At 35.1% G+C, this 22,304-nt stretch overlaps 1 protein-coding gene across 3 annotated transcripts in view; it reads right to left on the bottom strand.

Moving 5' to 3' along the window:
- Cd2ap (CD2 associated protein) overlaps positions 1-22,304 on the bottom strand; it is a 70,075-nt gene that overhangs the window by 11,701 nt on the left and 36,070 nt on the right. For 2 of the 3 annotated variants that reach the window (XM_034521713.2, XM_076915233.1), the window contains exons 6-13: positions 19,960-20,147; positions 16,335-16,413; positions 15,885-15,979; positions 13,900-14,004; positions 11,903-11,939; positions 10,522-10,584; positions 6,413-6,578; positions 5,940-6,082 (exon numbers count right to left, since the gene is read on the bottom strand). In XM_034521713.2, the coding sequence (XP_034377604.1) occupies positions 5,940-6,082; positions 6,413-6,578; positions 10,522-10,584; positions 11,903-11,939; positions 13,900-14,004; positions 15,885-15,979; positions 16,335-16,413; positions 19,960-20,147 (876 nt within the window). The remainder of the gene's footprint in view (positions 1-5,939; positions 6,083-6,412; positions 6,579-10,521; positions 10,585-11,902; positions 11,940-13,899; positions 14,005-15,884; positions 15,980-16,334; positions 16,414-19,959; positions 20,148-22,304) is intronic. The other variant, XM_076915235.1, reaches the window with a different exon arrangement.

Consider the following 22,304-nt stretch of genomic DNA (forward strand, 5'->3'; position numbering starts at 1 on the left):
CATAGCCAAAGTATCCCAATCTTCTAGGAGACTCATCTTTCTCATTAGCATTTGTCTGACAGCTGTCAAGAATTATCAGACACTTATTATGTCCAAATTCAGTGATCTGTTGTTTCTTTAGACCTAAACATACTCATCTTTATCAACCTCAGATGTACATAATGTCCATTTGAGAGATGGTGAATACATGGTAAAGAGAGTCATCATTTGGAAATGTGCACTGTATCACTGAAAGGACTGGCTCTCTATTAAGTTTTGCGTGTTCTACCCTGAACAAACACATCAAAATAGAAGCTATAATTTAAAAAAAAAAAAACTTAATTTTCTGATCTTGATAATTACAATTATAGAATATAACAAACCACAGAATAAAATAAGTAACATAAATGAAAAATAAATTACATAATCTAAAAGGTTTGGTTTAAATATAAGCATATGCCATTCTGTTTATAAATATATTAAAGAAAATAATTGGTATAAAATATATTAAATAAATGTGCACTAGTTACCTATAAAAAGACTGAAGAGTAAAGCCCTATCATCTTGACCAAAGAAATAATTTTCAAATGCATATGTAAGCAACTTGTAGAAAAAAAAAAAAAAAAAAAACAGAAAAATATGGAAGAAATCAAAGAAAAATGAAACAGAAAGGGTAAATTTTTTTAATGTAGATTTACAAAGTACAGCATACTCATGTAAAAATGCCTTCATACATCCAATTTAGGGCTACAACACCAAGACAATTTTACATTCTAAAACTCTCTCAGGTTCTCCATTTAAGATATCAAATAAAACAGAATAGTGCACATTTTGGATTTATGATACACCTAAAGCCATGATATGTGATCTATGATTAGTTAACAACAGATTCACACTATGAAAATGGCATAAAAGGCATTAACTCTACAGTCACATCTGTCACTCTGACAATCACTTACACTTCTGTATGTCTGAGGAAGACATGGGTGGCTTTTTTAAAAGCCAAGCAAAGTGACCAATTATGAGGAAAAAAAGTCTGATTTGTATGGTTGCCAATTTTTTTGGAGATGTATTATCAAGAGTATTTTAAAATTATAATCAAGAAAAGTTTTTGAAAATGAACTTGATTGTATTTTAAAATGGAAAACCAAAAGGGTTAGAATAGACAAACACACACGTACTTTCAGCAGAATTACAAAGATTGATGTGCACCACCTACTTATACTGAATATACTACTTTGATTTCTTTTATAAATTGTTATCTTACCAAAATGGAGAAGGGTAGGATAATTTCCTGACACGTAAGAAGGGAGGAAACATGGCAAACAGGCTAGGAAACAAAATCTGGAAAGAAAAGTCAAGGATAGGAATGTCTAGAAAAAAGACTAAATCAAAAAAATTATTTTACAAAGCAGGAGAAAAAGAACAGTTGTAGAATGAATAGAAGCATTTCAATGTCTAGTAACCGCAGGCCATCTGAACTTACACAAAACCTGTACTATTAGATAGATTTGCTCTTTTGCCTTTCAAAAGAGAAATTTTAAATTACTATCAATTTCAATATACATTAAGATTTTTAAGCCATATTATGTTACTCGCTGAACAACAGGAAGTTTCTAAAAGGACAGCTTACTATTTTAAGAGGCCAAGGGTACAAATCAATTTCTAGCATCTTACAAGATAGTTGTAACTAAAATTACACCATCATTTAGTGAAGTTCTAGTGTTTGGTGCATTATAGTAATAATAAAGGTGATTTTAATTTTATGACACTATAAAATAAAAATATGCCAAAAAGCAAAGTATATTTAAATAATCCACTATAAATTTGATTCAATGCAATCTGACATCTCTCATTGTCTGTCTGTATGTATGTATGTATGAATGTATATATGTATGTTTGTGTGTGTATATGAGAGACACTAATGTTAACTCCATGTTCTAGGCAAAAGAACCATTACTAGGAATAAGAACACTGTTTTGCTTCTGGTTTGGATACAAATCTCACTGTATGTGTTTACTACTTAATAATTGCCTTATATAAAAAGTTCCATCATAAATTCTTCCTGAAAAAATATGTATTAAGAAAAATTCAAAGAAAAGTAAATAAACTATAATGGTAAGAGAGAGTATAATTCAACAATATCATGGAAGCCTTGGAATCTCATATATATAACAAAGATTTACTTTTAATCTTAAAAGAATTTATCAGAGAGAAAAAAATCAAAATATAACATGCTTATATCAAAGCACACTTCATCTGAACTTCTCTATGTAAGTAAAATGCTTCTAGTAAATTTTCTATCTACTGTTCTAAGACTAATTGAAAAAAATTAATTTTGCTGGTAGAAGAGTTATCATGTTAACTTATAATTAATTGATAATGGCAGTGAGATTTTCATTAAAATTTATTTTTATTTCATTAAAGTTAATTTCTGATGAGGCATTTGAGGAAAGAAACTGAAGTACGGTCCCCACAGCTCTGCAATTACAGCCCTGCTACATATGAACACACTGGAGGGAACAGAAATTACTTCATGCCATTAAAATAAAAAAGGAAATGCAAATGAATATTCTAGGAATGACTTGGTTTTTTTTTTTTAAGCATCTATATTTCCATAGATAATTCACTGTTTATTTGTAGCTCTATAAATAGAAAATTGTGAGAATAAGGTAAGGAAATCAAGTCTTTCATAGGTCAAAGCAGAAACAGAATGAGATTGATTAGAAAATGCGGAGGCACTGAAGGAACAAATCATTCAGTTACTTCCCCACCCCGTGTTCCAGAAGGAGAGATAAACACGCTCATTTGCTCACAAGTTAATCAAGAGAAATGATCTGAGGAATAAACCTGCTTACGACCAATCAGCTACTAAACAAACTCCACAGTTTCAACAGTGAAGTCAGTGTGAGTGTGGTTTATACCATACTAGTTCATGTTGCGTTATTTAAAAGTTGTGAGCTGTCCCATGTGGGTGATGTGAACTAAACTCACAGTTTAGTTCTGCAAGAGCAATGCTCTCTCTTCATCATGGAGCCATCTTTCCAGCCCTAGTTTACATTTTCTGAGACTTACAAACTATGTTCCATCCTACTGCTAAATTTGAGGCTGTATTCAACCCAAAACTCACAAGAGAGGTAGAAAACTTCTATAAGGACAGACTGAAAAGCCCAAAATGGAAAATGCTTCAAAAATCAAGCATTTGAGTGGCAACATGACTACCAGTGGATAATAGATAATAGCTGGCCTCAAGGTACACAAGGAGCAGGCATGGTGAAAACAAATGGGCACGAAAATCATGACCATCTTTCCCTAAGGAAATCTATATCAAAGTTACACATACAGACTAATTCTGTTTGATATGATGTTTATAAGAGAAGCTATTTGCTGCCATCAGTGAGACCTTTTATCCTAGCAAAGAACCCATGTCTAGAATACTGCTAAGGATGTGGCCGCTGTTCAGTAAAGTATTTTTACTTAATTCCCCAAATTGATAATTACTGAAGACAGCATAAGTGTGGCACACCACCAAAGTTAGCCAAGTTAGGTGAAAAGAACCAAGGACAGTTGCTTACAAGTTACCTGCTGATTGCCTGCGTTGTGACAGTTTCAGTATCTCTAAACCACTGTTTCCTTATTAAAGAAAACCTTAAGCCAAAAACTTTAACTTTCCAAACTGTGTTCTACCAGGCCTGTCTATTATATGAAGAGTAAACAACCACTATGGATATAAAACAAACATGGCTTTTAACTTTCCAACCATGAGTTTGAAATTGTTAAACAAACAATTTCTACTACAAATCATAAAAGACTGCTGGTAGCTGTAAAGAAAACTTGAGGGCTTGGAAAGATGGCTCTGCAGTTAGAAGCTTGAACACTCCGGAGGCAAAGGCAGGTGGACCTCTGTAAGGTAGAGGCCAGCCTGGTCTATATAGTAAGTTATGAGATAGCCAGGGCTACACAGAGACCTTATCTTAATCAACAAAATAGAGTGCACACTTCTCTTGGAGAGGACCCAAGATTGGTCTCCTGCAACCACATGAGATGGCTCACAAACCACCTGTAACTTCACCTCCATGGGGAATCCTGTATCTCTGGCCCCCAAAGAAACCTGAATTCACACATATACCCAGACAGAAACACACATACATACATGTAATTGAAAATAATAAAAAATAAATAAATAAATAAACTTTCTTTTAAAAGTCAAAAGCGTGCCAGGCAGTGGTGGCGCACACCTTTAATCCCAGCGCTTGGGAGGCAGAGGCAGGCGGATTTCTGAGTTCAAGGCCAGCCTGAATTCCAGGACCAAAGGGGGGAAAAAAAAAAAAAAAAAAAAAAAAGCCAAAAGCTTATTTCATCTCAAGTGTTTTAAAACGTCTACTACTTTAAAACCAAAGAGAACAGATATTCAAGAGTGATACAAAGTATTGCAAAAACAAATTTCAATTCCCAAAAGAACGTAACCAAATTTAATATTTTTGTGATAAAGATCACAAAAATCGGGAAAATTTGAAAGATAATACCAATAGATGTTTATTTAAATCATTAAATTTACATAAATGACAAAGTTTTCATCAATTATGACTTTTTGAAAACACATTGCTGGTTACATTTTGAGTACATATAAAAACATAAGCTATGAGAAGTCTACTATTTTACTACTGTCTATAAAAATAGATATTTTAGATCATTTTTCATTTATTATTTAATAGTAAATAAGGTCAATTTAACAAATAAGATACAAAGAATATATTTTAGTGAACCTTTCTAAACTATAGATTGCAATTCTCAAATACTGGTACTGAATGTAGCACCATCTAGAGAAGGGAGGATTCAAATGACAAAGGGATTCATAAAACACTAAAATCAACTGATTGCAAGAACTGAAGATGAAGCCTTTGCACTGATAAACTGAAATGAAACAAGGAAACATGATTATAAAGTGTAATTAGTGTTAAAGTTTAAAATACTAGCCTGAAGCCAAACAGTGCTCTATGACCCTAAGACTTTCTACAGAGCACCAGAGCACTGATCCATATGCAAGGACTGTAGCATTCTCTTCACTGGTGATTGAGCGTGCTGATGTGTCTATAGCTAACTCTGTTATATAAAATGGAGGAAACAGCATCTGTTTCCTAGGGCTACAATAAAAACAAAATAAAAACATACATGAAAAAGTCCTTTAAGAAATATAAGAAACTTCCAGAAAGTAATGACTCTCTAATGCTCTTAAAAGGTAGAACTTAACCAAGATGTCTGTGCTTCCAGCTTTCCACCTTCCCACTGTATAAAGAACCAGAAGAATGGACAAACACAAGATGATCAAAAACAAACAAACAAAAAAAACCCTAAATCTAAAGAAACACTATTTGGTAAATGTGAAGTCTACTGATAATAAAAATATTTTCTTGTAGATAACAGGTTTCTCCAGATTTCTTAGCTTTATAAACTACAACTACTGCTAGCACTGAATCTATGTCATCCTAGTATTTTTTTAAAAATCATGCATGCAGGTACAGGTTGCAGCCAGAAGAGGGCTTCAGATCCCCTGGAACTAGAGTTACAGTCAGTTGTGAGCTCATGTGGGTTTAAGGACAGGCAGCCCGTACTCCTAACCACTGAGCCATCTCTCAAGCTTCTCATTTTCAAATTTTAAAAACCAAAATGTACTGAACTCCGACAAATGTAAACGATATGGTCATTACATAACAGTCAAGACATAATGAAGCACTGAGCACGTCTATCGGTCTTGCTCATTTTCTGTTTCTCAGTAAGAAATCTCTGCTCAGACAGGACTGTATTCTGCCCACTTATCATCCTCACGTCTCCACTCTGGCTACTAAATTTTAAGCCCATTCCAACTAGTTGCCATTATTTACATCTGCAAGTTGCATACTCAAATCTAAAATTCTAAAATCCACCTGAATCCTTTTTTAATCTTGCCCATTCTGGCTTACCTGTTTCTTTTGAGTTCCTGGCTACAAAGGCATCAAGGTCTACTGATTTTGGTCTAACTGGCAATTGTTCAGGATCTAGCTTTGGTTTTGATACTGGCTCAGTATCAGTCTTTGAAGAAATTGCAGAAACTTCTCCATTAATTCTGAAATGAGAAATCAAACAAGCAAAAATCACTTGGAGGTTAAATTTAACTTTTAAAGGCATTAAAGATTTTATGTAACAGAATACTAATTTCCATCTGTTCTGTAAAACTATGCATAAACATAAGCTGCTAACCCTAAAATTGATCATAAGATCAGAAATGTAAAAAATAGTTTTGTTCATTTATTTGGAATATATGATTAACATTTAACAAAATGAATAGTCTACAAGGAAATAAATGTATGGGAAGCAGATATTTAAACTTAGAAAGGCAGCAGAGACATTCAGGTTAAAGGTAGGTAATCAATGTCTAATTTTAAATTAGGCTTACTTGGCTGTTGGAGGTGGTGGAGGAACTGGCTTTTCTGGCCGTTTTGGGTACACTGTTCCAGGAGACCTCAGTAAACTATTTGCTTTGGTAGGAGGAGTGGGCTTTTTGGGTGGGACTTGAGGAGCAGCTGGTTTAGAAGGTTTCTGTTCTAGCAGTGATTTTTCATCTGATGATTAAAAAAATGCTTATTAATAATCAAAACTTGTTTAGGTTTTATTTTCTTATACACTATTGCAAGATTGGGAAAAAGAGAGGCAGAGACCAATATTAACCTTCATATTTTGTATGTGTTTAAGTATGCATTGTTTAAAGGTTGCACTTTAATGTGTTTAAAAACCTTTTTAAAAATGACCCAGGGGAGCCAGAACTCACTAAACCCTGATTAGAAAGAATACACGCTTTTAGCTATGCTTCCAGTAGGCTTCACTTGCTATTAGGGGTGAGAAAACCATTTTATGAAGTAATTCAATGAATAGATACTTCTGAACAGTGCAAAATACTTAAAGAACTATATTATGAATAACTGTATGCCACATTCATTAAAACAACTTCACCAACAAAAAGGTACCAAACACTACATCACACTACATACAGCATATCCATGTCCTTATTTTTTAGGTACTAAGCACAAATATTAACAGAACATCTGTACACATGCAGTTCAGATCCCTAGACTAGTAGTGAGTGTAACAGCCACAATTAAAAACATAATTAACTTAGGCCCAACACTGAATGATTATTGTCTTTGAGAAAACAATGTGTATGAAAGTCTAAAAATAATTTTATGGAATTTTCTTGTAATCAGAAAGTGAATATTAAACTTGAACCAACAGCACAACTCTTTTAAAATTAAAAATTCTGCAAAAATATACAACATAGGTGCTGTAGAACTGGCTCAGCAGTTAAGAACACAGGCTGCTCTTGCAGAGGACCCAAGTTCAGTTCCCAGCGCCTACATGATAAACTCATTGTGTGTGACTGCAGGTCCAGGGATCTAATGTCCTCTTCTGGCATCCTTGGTATTAGGCACACATACCATGCACAAGCACTCACACAGGCAAATACTTACACAATAAAGACACGTTAAGTACAGTATACTGCCTGTGTTCTACCATGTATATAATTATTCCCTTAGAGCTTGTGAAAAATAGCAATCTGGTCACCCTTTTTAGACAAAAGTTGCTTTGCTTGTTTTTGTTTGTTTGTTTGTTTGTTTGTTTTTGTTTTGTTTTTGTTTTTGTTTTTTTAAAGACAAGGTCTTTCTATCTAGTCCTGGTTATTCTGGAACTTACAATGTAGACCAGGCTGGACCTAAGCTCACAGAAATCCTCCTGCCTCCCAAGTGCTGGGACTGAAGGTGTGAGCCACCATGCCTGGCTAAGTCTATTTTTATAGCCTCAAAAATATAATGATGTATCACATACCTATACCATTAGGAAAAAAACACAAAACTTCTGGCCATAATCAAGTAGAACCCCCTATAGCATTGTAACAGATAGCTAAATTTGAATTTCTAGAAAATAATGAAAAACAATTTCTAGAAAACAGCAGAAAGGGGTCTTTGTTTAACTTACCCCTCCCTCTAGCCCATTCTTGGGAATCTTTCTCCTGTCTTAATAAACTGTCCTATTCTATTTCTAATCATGTATTCCTGATGCAATCCTTTGCCCTGGGACATAGAAGCATGGAACTACATATTTCCCTGATACTCTGGGTGTTCTCACTGTTCCTCTGACCTCCACATCTAACTTCAATGGCAGAACTTCTCTCCACCTCCCTATTCCTGGCAGCTGCTGAGATTTACAGCATTCAGGCAAAGCCTCACAGTAATCCCAAAGCAAATTCCCAAGTGCTCTTTCTGTGCAGAACCCTCAACTCTGGTACTCTGCACAACTGAGCATCCTACAGGCCTGTGTCTGCCCTCATCTCTGCAACAGTATCAGGGCCATCCGACTCCTTTCTGCTGCATGTAAAATATCTTTGGAACAGGCTAAAGAAGGTAAACAAAACTCTTAAAAATTAATTTTAAATATAAAGACAAAACATACAATCCTACAATAGAAAACCACTATGATATAAAACAGGAAAGACAGAAACAGAAATGGCCTTGAGTATGATGATAACTTGAACCCATGGTTTAAGGAGAAAATCAACTTCTATAGGTTGTCCTCCAATCATGCACACACCCCTAGCACTGACACACAAATCATATATACATACCTATTAATCCATTTCTTTAAAAAAAAAAATCTAAAACTTCAGAAAAAAGAAAAATAAAATTCTGTTCTACAAGAAAACTAAGCACCCACACAATGGAAAGGTGTTGGTAAAAAACACACAGGATAAAGGACAGCTACTCAAAATAAAAAATTCTTAAACTCACTTTTTAAAAAATTGATTTAAAAAAACAAAAAACAGACAAATATCTAACATACAATTCACCAAACATAGATGACAAGCACATGAAAAGATGTTCAATATCAGTTGTCATTAGGAAAGTGAAAAACATGAGACACCACCATCACATAGCTACCAGAATACAAATTCAAAACAAAGAAAACATTACATGATGTCAAAGACACAAAACCATCTTTCACTACTACTAGAAATACAACATGGTACAACTACCTTGGGAATAGTTTGGTAGTTGCTTACAAAAGGAAACACACTCTTACCAAATGATCCTATGATCACTGGTATTTATTTCATCTTTGATATTTATTTAAATGAACTAAAGTGTACATTCACACGAAAATCTACATAAATGGTAAAAGCAGCTTTAGTTAGTCACAACTGCAAAAACTTAGAACCAACCAAAATATTCCTTACTGAGTATGGCACACACAGACAATGTAACAGTAGTAAAAGCATTTGATGAGGTGCCAAGTCATAAGAACACAGGTAGATTTTTATATACACAATAAATGAAAGGTGATAAAAATGGCTACATACTATGAATAATTGGAAATGTCAAAGTATAGAAACAGGTGAGAAAAAAGTGACTGCCAAAGATTAGGAAGAGGGAAACCCAAGAGAGAGCAGATGACATCCAGGACAATCAAACTACTCTGATGGCACAATGGTTGACACATGGCACTACGTATTTGTCCGCAAAAAAATGTACGATATATAGCAAACCCAACAGTATAAACTCTTGAAGATAATAGCATGTGAATTATAATTATAACTACCAATCACAAATAGTACACACTCAGATGTAGAATGTATATAGTAAAGGAAACTGTGCCTACAGGGGAAGAAGGCATGCAGGAGAATAGGAGAACTTATACTTTTGGTTGGTTGTCCTTTCTTCTGATTTCTTCTGAGTATGTGCATGCACACATGGCACACACATCACACATGGCACAGTACATGTGTGGAGGTTATAGGACAACCCTGATGTAGGCTCCAGGAACCAAACTCAGATCATCAGACTTGTGCAGCAATGTACTTTTACCTGCTGAGTCAATCTTGCTAGCCCTTGGTTCAACTTTCTATGACTCGGAAATTAAATACAAAAAAGAAGGGAGGAAGCGAGGGAAAATCAGTTAAGAAGTCATAATAATTTAGGAAAGATATAATAGGCTACACTCTTAACATGACCACAGAAATAAAACCACTCTGAAGGAAAATTCAAGGTTCTGCCCAATCTATTATATATTTTTTAAAAAGTCTTACTTTCCTAAACTTAACAATATAAAATGTTAAAAAATACATGGTGTCTCAGAAAAACTTTCCAAGTTCATACACAATGGGATTAAAGATACCTAGTAATTACCACAGTTAAATTCTGAAGAATTTTTAAATTTTATTTTCTCCAAATCACTATAAAAAGTATCTTTTTATAAATAGTTTTTTATGTATAATATGAAACGATAAATACTCCATCTTACTGAAGGATTCATTTAACCTTAACCCTAATCCTAACCCTATTCAGTAAAATCAAAGGTTTAACTTCATATCAATTTGACACAATACTCATTATTGGAAAACTCCTAATGGTGCAAAGTAAAAACAAACAAGCACATGAAGAAAGGTTTAAATGATCTAGTGTGGTGGTCATGTTTCTTTAAGAGACAATCAAAGGGTAAGGGGAGAGTTAGCCTTACCTTTTTCTTCAGCCTTTAGAGGAAAAGCTTTCTTCTCTGCAGCTAACAGGTCAGGCTTTGGAGCTAGGAGGTAGGAAAGAAAGTGAATACTAACTTTTAAGAATAGTATACACAGAAAGAACAAAAAGATGGTAATTTCTAGCACTCAATAAAACACTAGAATTCAAAATAATTTAGTCATGTATATTTGGATTAACACCACTAGTGTTCCTTTATTTGGCACATTTATCTTATGAATGCATCTATACATATATGACTTTGTTTTATTTCAGTTGCAGAGTCATATAATAGGAATGGCATAATTGTAACACACCTGAAATTCTGGCACTGGAGGCAGAGGCAGAAGAGTCTAAGTTTGAGGGTAATGTGAACTATCTAGTTAGCTCAAGGTTTACCTTCAGCTACATAGTGAAAACCCTGTCTTGAAAAAACAAAAGAAAACAAAAACAACAAGCACACAAAATCTCCGGGCTGTATTTAGATATCTAGGAATACTTGCATAAAGCAGCATTTGTTCAAAACAAATACATGAATACAAAAGTAGAGTATGGGGCCAGATACTGTGGCACACACCTCTAAACCCAGCACTGAGGAGCCAGAAGCAGGCAGATCTCTCTGAGGTAGGTCACCCTGGTCTAAATAATAAGTTCAAGACTAGCCAGATCTACAAAGTGAGACCTGTCTCAAAGAAACAAACAAAAGTATAAATAAGCAATGTGGCAGCTCTTACAACCATCTTTAACTCTAGTCCAAAAGTAGACCTGGTGCCTGCCCTTTAGCCTCCATGGGCAGCATGCACATGGTACACACACAACAGACAAACAGACTCAATATTCCTATTACTGAAGTACACAAGTTGCCTCTAAGAACCCAATTTTATTTTATTTTTGGAGACAGAGTCTAACTATATAGTCCAGGCTGCCTTGAACTTACAATCCTAAAAGTGCTGGGGTTACAGATATGCACCAGCATCCCTGACTAAGATCCTTATTTTATATCATTTGTACTTTTAAAAATGATGATAAATATTTAATGCAAGTAAACATTTAATTTTGTATAGATTTAAAATACCTTAATATTCATTTTAATTGAATTTGCTCATAAAATTCAACGGTCATGCCAGCAGTGGTGGCACATGCCTTTAATCCCAGCATTTGGGAGGCAGAGACAGGCGGATTTCTGAGTTTGAGACCAGCCTGGTCTACAAAGTGAGTTCCAGGACAGCCAAGGCTATACAGAGAAACCCTGTCTCAAAAAACAAAACAAACAAAAACCAACAACAACAACAACAAAAATAATTCAATGGTCTACCTTATTGTTTTTTTTAAACTTAACAATATGAAAAATAACAAACTAAACAATGCATTTTTTTTTAACAAACCTGGACCTTTTGCAGGAGGAGGTGGCTTCTTTGGTTTCTAGGAAGAGGAGAAAAGATTAAAATTAATTAAGTATTTAAAGTTAAGATAAATTAATCTAAATTATATTGTTTCTCATCTTACTCTTGCCAAAAATAATAAAAATATTAAAAATGTAACAACTCTAGAAAGGGTCACTGAAAAAAAAAAAAAAAAAAAAAGTATTACATCCAAACAGATTCCTTGATCAAAAGTTAGTCAAATACTTTTTAAAAAATAGTTAAGATGAAAAAAAAGTCTTGATGAGCAAAATGTTTTCATATTGATTTAATTAGTTTTTGATTTCTAAACATCAATTTGTCTTTTTTCATAGCTAAGGAATATAAACTTGGTCAAAACACATGGAGGGGGAAGTCATAGGCTCCAGTGGAGAACTACTGATGTTTTCTAAATAAACACAATATAAAATTTATACTCATGGTATTCCTCTCTGCCTTAAAGCAGTTTCTGTTTTCAGCAACCTATAGATAACACAGAGACTCACAACAAAATAGTGCAAAGAATAAACTACCTCTCAGCACTTGGCACTAAGTTGTCTATGTGTCACATCTCCACCAAGGCTTGGAAACATTGTAGAAGCAGGTGCAGAAAGAACATGAGAGACAAGACATGGGAAGGAGTGCTATGGATAGCTGTTTTTCGATATGATGTGACTGCATACATGGACTCAAAGCAGCAGTGGCTATTTGCAGAAGACTGAGCCCATCAGCATGGCATCATGCACTAAGGAGGGCTCAGAACCCCACCCCCACCCCCTCAGCCCCAGAAAGTGGAGGCAGTGGATGGATCCTAGGGATGATCCTGTGCTGGAGTCACTGGTAATTTGCCCTTGCTCAAGGCTCAAGTAAATAAACCCCAGCCCCAGTCAATGGTAATAAATACAGATGATTACAAACAGACAGCAACTACTAAGAACATGAAACTAAAAGGGTCTGTTGGAAAGGAAGGGTCTAGTGACAAGGAGGTGTGATTAAAGGGATGATGAAGGGAAGGGGGTGTGATCCATGCATACTGCATGTACTAAACTGTGAAAGAGAAGTTTTAAAAAAACCTTAAAACACATATGAGAAAGTAAAAAACACAAAGAGTAACAAAAACAAGCATAGCTTTCCTTCTTAAGTCTGAAGAATTCTCATAGTTACAGTTAAAGGCAAAAGTCTCCTTGCCTCAATTTCTAAGCATTAATTCACTTTTAGACTTCATTTAAAGTCTTTAAACGTTTCTAACACTTTTAATTATGTTGCTCCAAGTTAAGAATAAGTGAAAAGTAACAAAATAAAAGCAAAAAAAAAAAAAAACTAGCACTCACTGAGGAAAGACTAAAAGTAGACTGAATGCAATACAGCAAAGGAAAGAACAGCCTGAGCTGACAGCCTGGGCTTCTAGAAAGTAATTGCCAGTGATGAACTTAATTAAAGACTCCAAAAATTAGCATGCTCTGCATAGGCTACAACTGAAGATGACAGTGCTGTGTACACCTAACTGCTCTGCCTTCTGATTTGTAAACTCAGGCAGCCTTGCATATGGAGAAAGTGTCAAGGCATCAAAAGGCAGATTATCTAGTGTAAACAAATGACCTAGTCTCAGTGTTTTGTTAATATATAAATAATATATGTATAAGGAGGCAAATGCTCAGCCTCAAAATACCTTAAAATGAATTGACACTTTTCATTAATATTAAATACTTTCATTCAAAAATTAAGAATATATTCAATTTATATAAAGCTAGCTTTTTGGTAAGTCAGAAACGCTAAACAAGTCAAAGCTGGTTTTCAGTACATATAGTCAATATCAGAATAAGATACAGGACTAAAATATAATACTATTTCATGGCTAATCAATTTTTAATTAAATGTACAATCTTATGAAACTATGAAATTTAGCAGTAGAAAAACATTATTTTTCAAAAAATATTGGTAAACAACATATTATCATCATTAAAATACAAACAGAATCTTACTGGAAAGTCTTTATCTAGTTCACTTATCTGAACAGCAAAATTATCTGGAAACACTCCTTCTTTACCGTTCAGTTCACCCTTCCACCAGCCCGCTTCTCCAGTCTCCTAAAATGTAAACCAAACAGTTACACAAATGGAAGGTGTGTGTATGTGTGCGTGTGTGTGCGCGTGTGTGTGTGTGTGTGTGTGTGTATGTATGTAAAGGGATCCTTATCCTTACCAGGTAGCCCAGGCTGCCTGGAATTTACCATCCTCTGTTCCTACCTCTGCAGGCATGAGCTAGTAGTTAACAATAAATGAGGGAAAAGTTCACAATGAGCTAGGAAAGTGATGAATTCCATTAGCTTTAGAAGGAAAGGGCTGGCTGGGATGGGCAACCTAAACACTAGTATAACGTTTTCCTAGAATAAAAACTATTCTCTGCATATTAATTTCATCAGGAGTTACAAAACTGGGTTTAATACATAGGTGTGGTGAATGCCCTTAAATCCCAGAACTCAGGAGGCTGACACTCACAGATAACTGAGTTTGAGGCCAGCTTAGAGAGGTCCATGCTAGACAGAGCAAGACCCCTCTTCAATAACAACAAACAAACATACATCTGGGTTTAATGTTTTAAAATAAATCAATTCTTTAAGTTAAAATGTTCTCATGCGGATAGGAGAGGTAAGAAGAAATATAATAGATAAGGAAAATCAGAAAAAAATAAGGAAGCCCTAAATTGAATTTTTTAAGCTATCCTAACATTTTATATGTATATACTGAAAAGTACTTATCTAGCAGCTTCAGAAAGTAGCACTCTGCAAAAATATTAAGTTTTATCAGTCTAAGCTATGAATATTAAAAATTATAAGGGGTGAGGTTAAATTTGTGGACTGCTTTATCTATCATGCGGGAAGCTACATGAAACACTGGATATATTAATTTCATTAAAGTAACCTTTTTGCTATCTATTTTGAATCCATAATGTGTACACTTTAAAGGTACACAATGAAATATATTTCCACAACATCATGTACACTAAGCCAATTGTTAATAGTTTAAACAGTAAGATGAACTTCAAAACAAAACACATCACAGAATTATAATAAATGTAAATATTTATTATTCTCTTGTAAATAATTACTATTATAAAATTCTTCCCAGACCTAAATATAGGAGCATTTTTCCCCATTACATGGCCTTAGAATTTATCCTAATTTACATGATTATTTATTTCTTTAAAATAGATGTACCAAGACTGGGGAGATGGCTCAGCAGATGGGCTTGCTATCGAGGCTGATAACTTGAGTTCAAATCTGGTGACCTACAGTGTGGAATCTGGAGAGAACCAATTTCTACAAGTTGTCCTTGTAGTTCCACATGCATGGCATGTGTACCCTTCCCAAACAGATTCACCATTTCACACGGAAAGATGAGTCCCACACCTGTTACTTACTAATAAACATTTAGGTTGTCCAATGCTTGGAGTTAATAAAGAAATATGTAATGTGATCACGGGTCATTTCTTTTTCTTTTTATTTTAAATTCTTATTTTAAACATTTCTTATTTTAAACATTTGGTTATTTTGTCTACATGTGTGAATGTGCATCATGCATATGCCTGCTGCCTGCAGAAGTCAAAAGAAGGTGTCTGATCTATGGAACTAGACTTACAATGGATCTAAGCAACCATGTGGGTGCTGGGAACTGAACCCTGGTCCTCTGTAAGAGCAACAAGTGCTCTCAGCTGCTCAACCATCTCTCCAGCCCCCCATCACTGCTTTTTAATATATCCATTATAAGTAATATACACAACGAAAAATGTTTAAATTTTTTAAAAAATCATTTTTTAAAAAAAATCACTTTACAAGCTTATTTATGTTCCAAGTTCCCAGAAACCACACCCCCCTCCAAAATAAAGTCCCAGCCCATCTGAAGTTAACACTCTATAAGCAATGCAAGAAAGTACTTCTGTGAATGATGGCTCACTGAAAATATCTTACCTTACTTATCAGGTGGATTATCTCCCCTTCTCTAAAAGTAAGTTCATCTTCATTGGTTCCTGCATAGGGAAATAATGTTCTACAATATTCCTTAGCTGAAACAAAGAATATAAATACTGTTGCTGATTGATGCAGCACATACTTATCAAGCCTCTGTGCAAAATAACATACTCAATAAGCAATTAAAGGTTAATTTTAAAATGTATATTCAACATTAAGAAAAAAAAATTCACTATCACTCAAGTATTACTCAATGTGTGATATGTATCAGGAATAGTTTAAACTTCAGAGAAACTCTAAAATGAGCACAGCATAACAGAATTCTCAACCTCATGCACTTTTATCCAATAGGATTTACTATTCTGGGAATCAGTACAGTGTAACACACCCGTCTAGTGAGTTGGTAATATAAAGCACATTTACGCTATGATGGTTTATTTTAGAACTTACCTTTAATCTTGCCATCAATGTCTGGTTTTGTTACCTCCGCATTCGGGGTTCTAGATCCCAGTGACTGTGGGATTAAAGGCTAGAAGAGAAAAAAACACTATTAACTAGCTTAAGTCAAAATAAAAATAATCTGCTTTTTAAAGTCTGTACTATTTGGGCAGGGGAGATGGCTCAGTGGTTAAGACTGCCTGCTGCTCTTCCAGATGACTCAGGTTCCATTCCCAGCACCCACATGGTGGCTTACAACCATCTATAACTCTAGTTTCAGAAGATTCAACCCCCTTTCTGCTCTCCAAAGGTACCAGGCACACATGTAGTACACAGATATGCATGTAGGCAAAACAAAATAAGTCTAAAATATATTTTTAAGATTTTACTTTAATTTTAAATGTATGTATATGTGCCTGCATGTGGAAACATGCACATGAATTCAGCTGCCATAAAGGCCAGAAGATGGTGTTGATGTCTGGAGCTCAAAGTACAGGTGGTTGTGAGCCACCTGACATAGATATTGGGAACTGCACTCTGGTCCTCCACAAGCACAGTGTGAATTCTTAACTACTGAGCTGTGTCTCTAGCCCAGGAATAAGACTTTTAAACAGTTTTCTTCTACACTTGTCCATCCCTCCCTAATGGTCCTTACATTCAGGTGAGTAATCTAACTAAAATCCAACAATAAAAAATTAATAATCTCAAAAACTCCTCAAATAATACTTTCCTTACATGATAGGGTGTTTTGCCTGCACATATGTTTACCTGTGCACCAAATGTATGCAGTGCCCATGGAGGCCAAAGAGGACAGTGGATTCCCTGGGACTGGAGTTATAGACAATTGTGATTCACAATGTAGATGCTGAGAATCTAACCAAGGTCCTCTGGAAAAGCAGCTAGTACTCTTAACCACTCACCCATCTCTCCAGTCCCAATAGCCACCAATTTTTAAAACAATCTAAAAATAATAATTATAGTATTCGCATTATGATTTAATAATACAATTTCTGAAATAAATGTATATTGAAACTTAATCCTTACAGTTTTCTGCATCAAGTGGGGATTATAAATCTTCCTTTTTACATTAGGAAGCAGCTAACCACATCAAAGCAGTAATTAAGTCCTGAAGCCAAGATCTCAACCTACAAAAATGGATGGACTCTTAAATTTATGTTACTTAGCTATTATTTGAGAACTTCTTACAGGTATGCAATATATTATTGAGGGCTTCATATATGAGTATTGCATCTACATCATTCCCACCCTGAAATAGAGGGAATATTTAGCACTCTCTGAATGAAAATATTTAGGTATTTTAACACAGTACCCTTATATAGTCTACTTAGACATTTCCCATACAGTATGGAAGGTCCTGCACTACCTTCAACAAGTGTTTCTTTTGAGTATTCTACTCCAACAGACAGTACTATATATGACAATAGCCTTCAATAGTTAAAAATATTAATATACTGATAACTAATCTATCATTATTTTTTGTGTCATACTCACTTTAATTTCTCCCAAATCTAACTAGATCTTTTAATATGGTATCATTCTACTTTATTAAATAATGTAACTGTGAGATTACTCTCACTAATAACTGAGTAGTGGACATCATTAATTATGACTGGCAGGATACTAATATAACATCACTAATCAAATAAAGTTATTTAATACAATTATACACTTTTAGTGCTCAAATTGTCCCTCATAGAGAAAGAAGCTATAGAACACAATGCCACAAAACTGTGAGTTCAGTCCATTTATAGCCCATAATTTATTTTCTATCTTTTCTTTCTTTTACCTTTTTTTTTTTTTTTTTAAAAAAGAAAGCATTTCACTATGCAGTCCTAAGTGGCCTGGAAATTGTGATATAGAGCAGACAAGCCTCAAACTCAGAGAGATTGGCCTGACTCTGCCTCCTGAGTGCTGGAATTTAAACATGTATGTCATCACACTGGACTGGGCCCTAAAATCTTAATGCCACTTAGTCTCAAAGATCAGAAAGGACAGGGCAGGACAGGGCAGGACAGGGCAGGGCAGGGCAGGGCTGGGCTGGGCAGGAAGCAGAAGTCTTCTTTCCTGTATCCAATTCACAATTAATTAGAAAACTATGTAGCAAGCTGGTAGAGCAGAAGACTTTTTAAAACCACTATCTTAAGAGAAAAAGAAAGGATTTCACCAACCAACCAAATGAAATGTAGCTGAACTGAGTCAATAAATAATGAGATGTTTTAAACTTCTAAGAGATAGGGAGGTACAAATGAGAATTACTGGAGATGGTACAGCAGGTAAGTGCACTTACTGCTTTTAAAAACCCAGGTTTGGTTCCCAACACCCTCATAGCAGCTCAAGTACATATAACTCCAGTTTCAGAGGATCCAGCTCCCTCTTCTAAGATCCTCCAGCTCATGTGTGCACATGTTATACACATATACACACAGGCACAGGAACACGCGCGCGCGCACGCACACACGCACACACACACACACACACACACACACACACACACACACGAAACTGTTTTTAATGAGACTTATTGGGATAAAGTTAATTTCCTCTGAAGTAATTCTTAATTTGTATCTCCAAAATACAGACACTGGGAACAGAAACTTCAAAAGAAATATTCAAGCCTGCAATCATTTCCCCCTGAAACAAAATCTTATGAACTATAGATTGTTTACTTGATTCCATTTTTTAAATGCTGGTAAAATGCTAATAGTTTACTTGATTCCGTTTTTTAAATGCTGGTAAAATGCTAATAAAATTATCCAAACACTCAGAAGTGATGTTAGTAGATTTAGCTATTGTTGAGAATCCAGAAAGGTGGCTTATGCCTTTAATTTCAGTTCTTGGGAGGCAGAGGCAAAGGCAGGTGGATCTCTGTAAGTTTAAGACTACCCTGGTCTACAGAGTGGGTTCCAAGACAGCCCAAGGCTACAAAGAAACCCTGTCTCAAACAAACAAACAAATTCCAGAGAAAAGTTGAGTAGCACTTAAGGTAATTTCTTTTTATATTCACTTTAAAATAGTGCAATTTTAGGTAACTATTAAATTTTAAAAAAATAACAAATTTTAGCTTTAAAAGACAAAGAGAAAAGATTTCCCTTTTATATTTACACTGAATTAAAGACCTTATGGCTGCCACTAAGAAAAGTCTATCTAGGATTTACCAATTAATAAGCACCCTAATTTTGTGACACTGAAACACAATTATTAACCGTTACAAATTTCAAGTTTCCCCATAAGCTTTTCATTCGTAAGTCCGCACAACCCCCAAAAGGAAATTAACAGACTTTCAAACTTTTACATTTTAAAAAATGCTTAGTGATGAGGGCAGAAGACCCCAGGAGGACCGAGCATCACTAAGAAGGAAGCTCAACTTAAGCAATTGCCTAAATCAGACTGGCCTGTGGATCACGTCTGCTAAGCATTTTCTGATTGCTAGCTGATGTGGGAAGATCTGCTTAGCTGAGCAAGCTAGGAAACAGCTTTACTCCATGGCTCCATTCCAGTCTGAGTCCTGCTTTGATTTCCCTCTATAACGGACTAAGCCAAACAGACTCTTTCCTCCCCCAGCTTACTTTTGGTCTATACATATATTATAGTAAGAGAGAATCAAGCCAGCCATTACCTTTTCTGTTTTTTTCTCCTCTGTTTCACTACTGGAAGTTCTTGTCCTAAGTTTCACAGAGCCTTCCTTAAAGATGTCTCCAAACCCAATTCCTCGGATTTTCTTTGGCTGTGCAACTGATCCAAGAGCAGGTTCATTCCCATTCCCCGGAGACGGCAACGGTGAGGTAGGGCCAGTCAAAGGAACTTCTACAAGAATAATTTCTTTTTGAAGAATGACACCCAGAATAATAAAAATCTTTACATTATTTTCTACAATATCTATGCCTTATACTTTGTAATTTAAAAAAAAAAAAAAAAAAAAAAAAAAAGGAATGATGTCAATAAGATACATAGCATGGTACTCAAACATCCTAGAACAGGATGTATATTACATTGATTTTTGTTGATAAGTTGAATAAAACAATAACTATTCTAAGTATATTTATTTGTATGACTAAGAAATACAGAAAACTAACACTAAAGATTCTTAGCAAAATGCTACAGCTTAGATAAAGGTTCGTGTGGTTAAGTCTGGTTCTCAATACAAATGGTATGGAAGGGTGATAGAACACTGAAGAGGTGGCACCCACTAAGAGATGACTGATCGTGGAGAAGGACTGATGCTCATGTCAGGAGTTGCAGGACTAGATTAGTTCATCACAGAGTACTGGACTATAAAGGAAGCTTCACAGTAGCAGTTCTTTTCCTAAACAACCCTTTGATATTAATAGAACCATCTGAGATTTAGGATTGTCTTACACAGAACATCAGGTTCTGCCTCTCGTAACCTGTTTTGAGGCTCTGACAGTATACTTACCAGATTGGCAATCCTGGCCTGTCAATTTTCAGACTATTTATATTTAATAATTACTGATATTTAAATTCATTAACTTTCTACTTGTATTAATTACTTATTTTTATTCCTTTTCTCTTCTTCTCACCTTGATTTATCCCAGTATTTATTAGCATTCTGTTTTATTAAATACAAGTTATTAAATACACCTCTACAATAGCTCAAATGTACACTGACAGTCATTGAACATATATCTCACTATTCACCCTAAAATCTGTCCCTTTAGTTCTTTCATTAAATATGTACAGCAAATGCTATTTCACATTTTGTACCCTCATGTGGTGACATAAAAATACTTTTTTTTAAAATCTTAAATGTGTTCCTTTGTTGAAAAATTAACAAGGGAATGCTGGGTATTAAGGAAAAGTAATACAACACAGACATCTGATGAAAACATAACAATGAGAAATAATCTAGTTTACCATTAATCTTATAACAGTCTAGAAGCTTTTAAAGATGGCCCCATATTTTCTTGTATTCGTGTATACTCATGAGGAGGGAGGGGATGAAGGAGGGAAGGAAGGAAGAAAGAAGGGAGGAAGAATGAGATGAAAGGAGTTTATCTTGATTATCTTTATTTGGATATTTCCATATTCCCTAGCAGGTCTCTAACTCAAGATCTCCAAAGTAAATTCACCATCTCCCAACCTATCTCCAGCAACAGCATCTGCATCAACCCAAAGACTACCTGGTAATCTCTGAGCCCTCTTCTTCAGTCTCTCTCCACAGCCCACCATCACTAGGTCCTATGTAATATAGCATCTACTGCATAGCTCTCCCATTCTACCCATGTCTTTCCATCACCACAGCATTCTTCTAGTTTAGACAAATACTCTTTCTACCTAAATCACCAAAATTCTCTCAACTGCTCCTGCTACCGGACAACTCTTAAACTGTACACTCCATCCTACAACCAAAACAATCCCGCTGTTAAAAACAGTTGGTCATTTTATACTGCCCTGCAAGCCTTCTCTGTGATGTAGTGTTTTCAATGGCTTAACCTGAGTTTCTCCATCCTAAACATTTACCACATTCGACTATTTAATCACAATCACTGTGGTCTGAGTATCTTTCAGGATCTTGAAAAGCCTTGTTTTTTCCCTTCGCTCTCCGTCAAGTATGCTGAGGCACTCCTCTTCTTACATAGATCTAGAGTACTCTGTTGTTTCTTGTCACAAATATTTTTTCGTGTCAAACTACATTAACTTTGACCTATTTAATAAATAGCCTTTTATTCTGAATGCAACAAAAGCTTCAAAGTTGGAGTGGGAAGTTGCTTTCCTATTAATCACTGAATCCCCAGAGTCTGGCACAGTATGCTGTACAACAAGCACTCAAGAAACTAAGTGAATAGCAGTATTAATATGCAGGATTTCCTTTCAATCTTTGACTATTAGATCTCATATTTAATGTGCCTCTACTAACATGTAAATGGACTCTCAGATCATTGCTCAGACATCTCAGTCATGGGTGAGGAAAATCAGAATCCAACAGGGAAATGACAGGGCAAC

Source organism: Arvicanthis niloticus, chromosome 17 (assembly GCF_011762505.2).
Source record: "Arvicanthis niloticus isolate mArvNil1 chromosome 17, mArvNil1.pat.X, whole genome shotgun sequence".
Classification (NCBI taxonomy): domain Eukaryota; kingdom Metazoa; phylum Chordata; class Mammalia; order Rodentia; family Muridae; genus Arvicanthis; species Arvicanthis niloticus.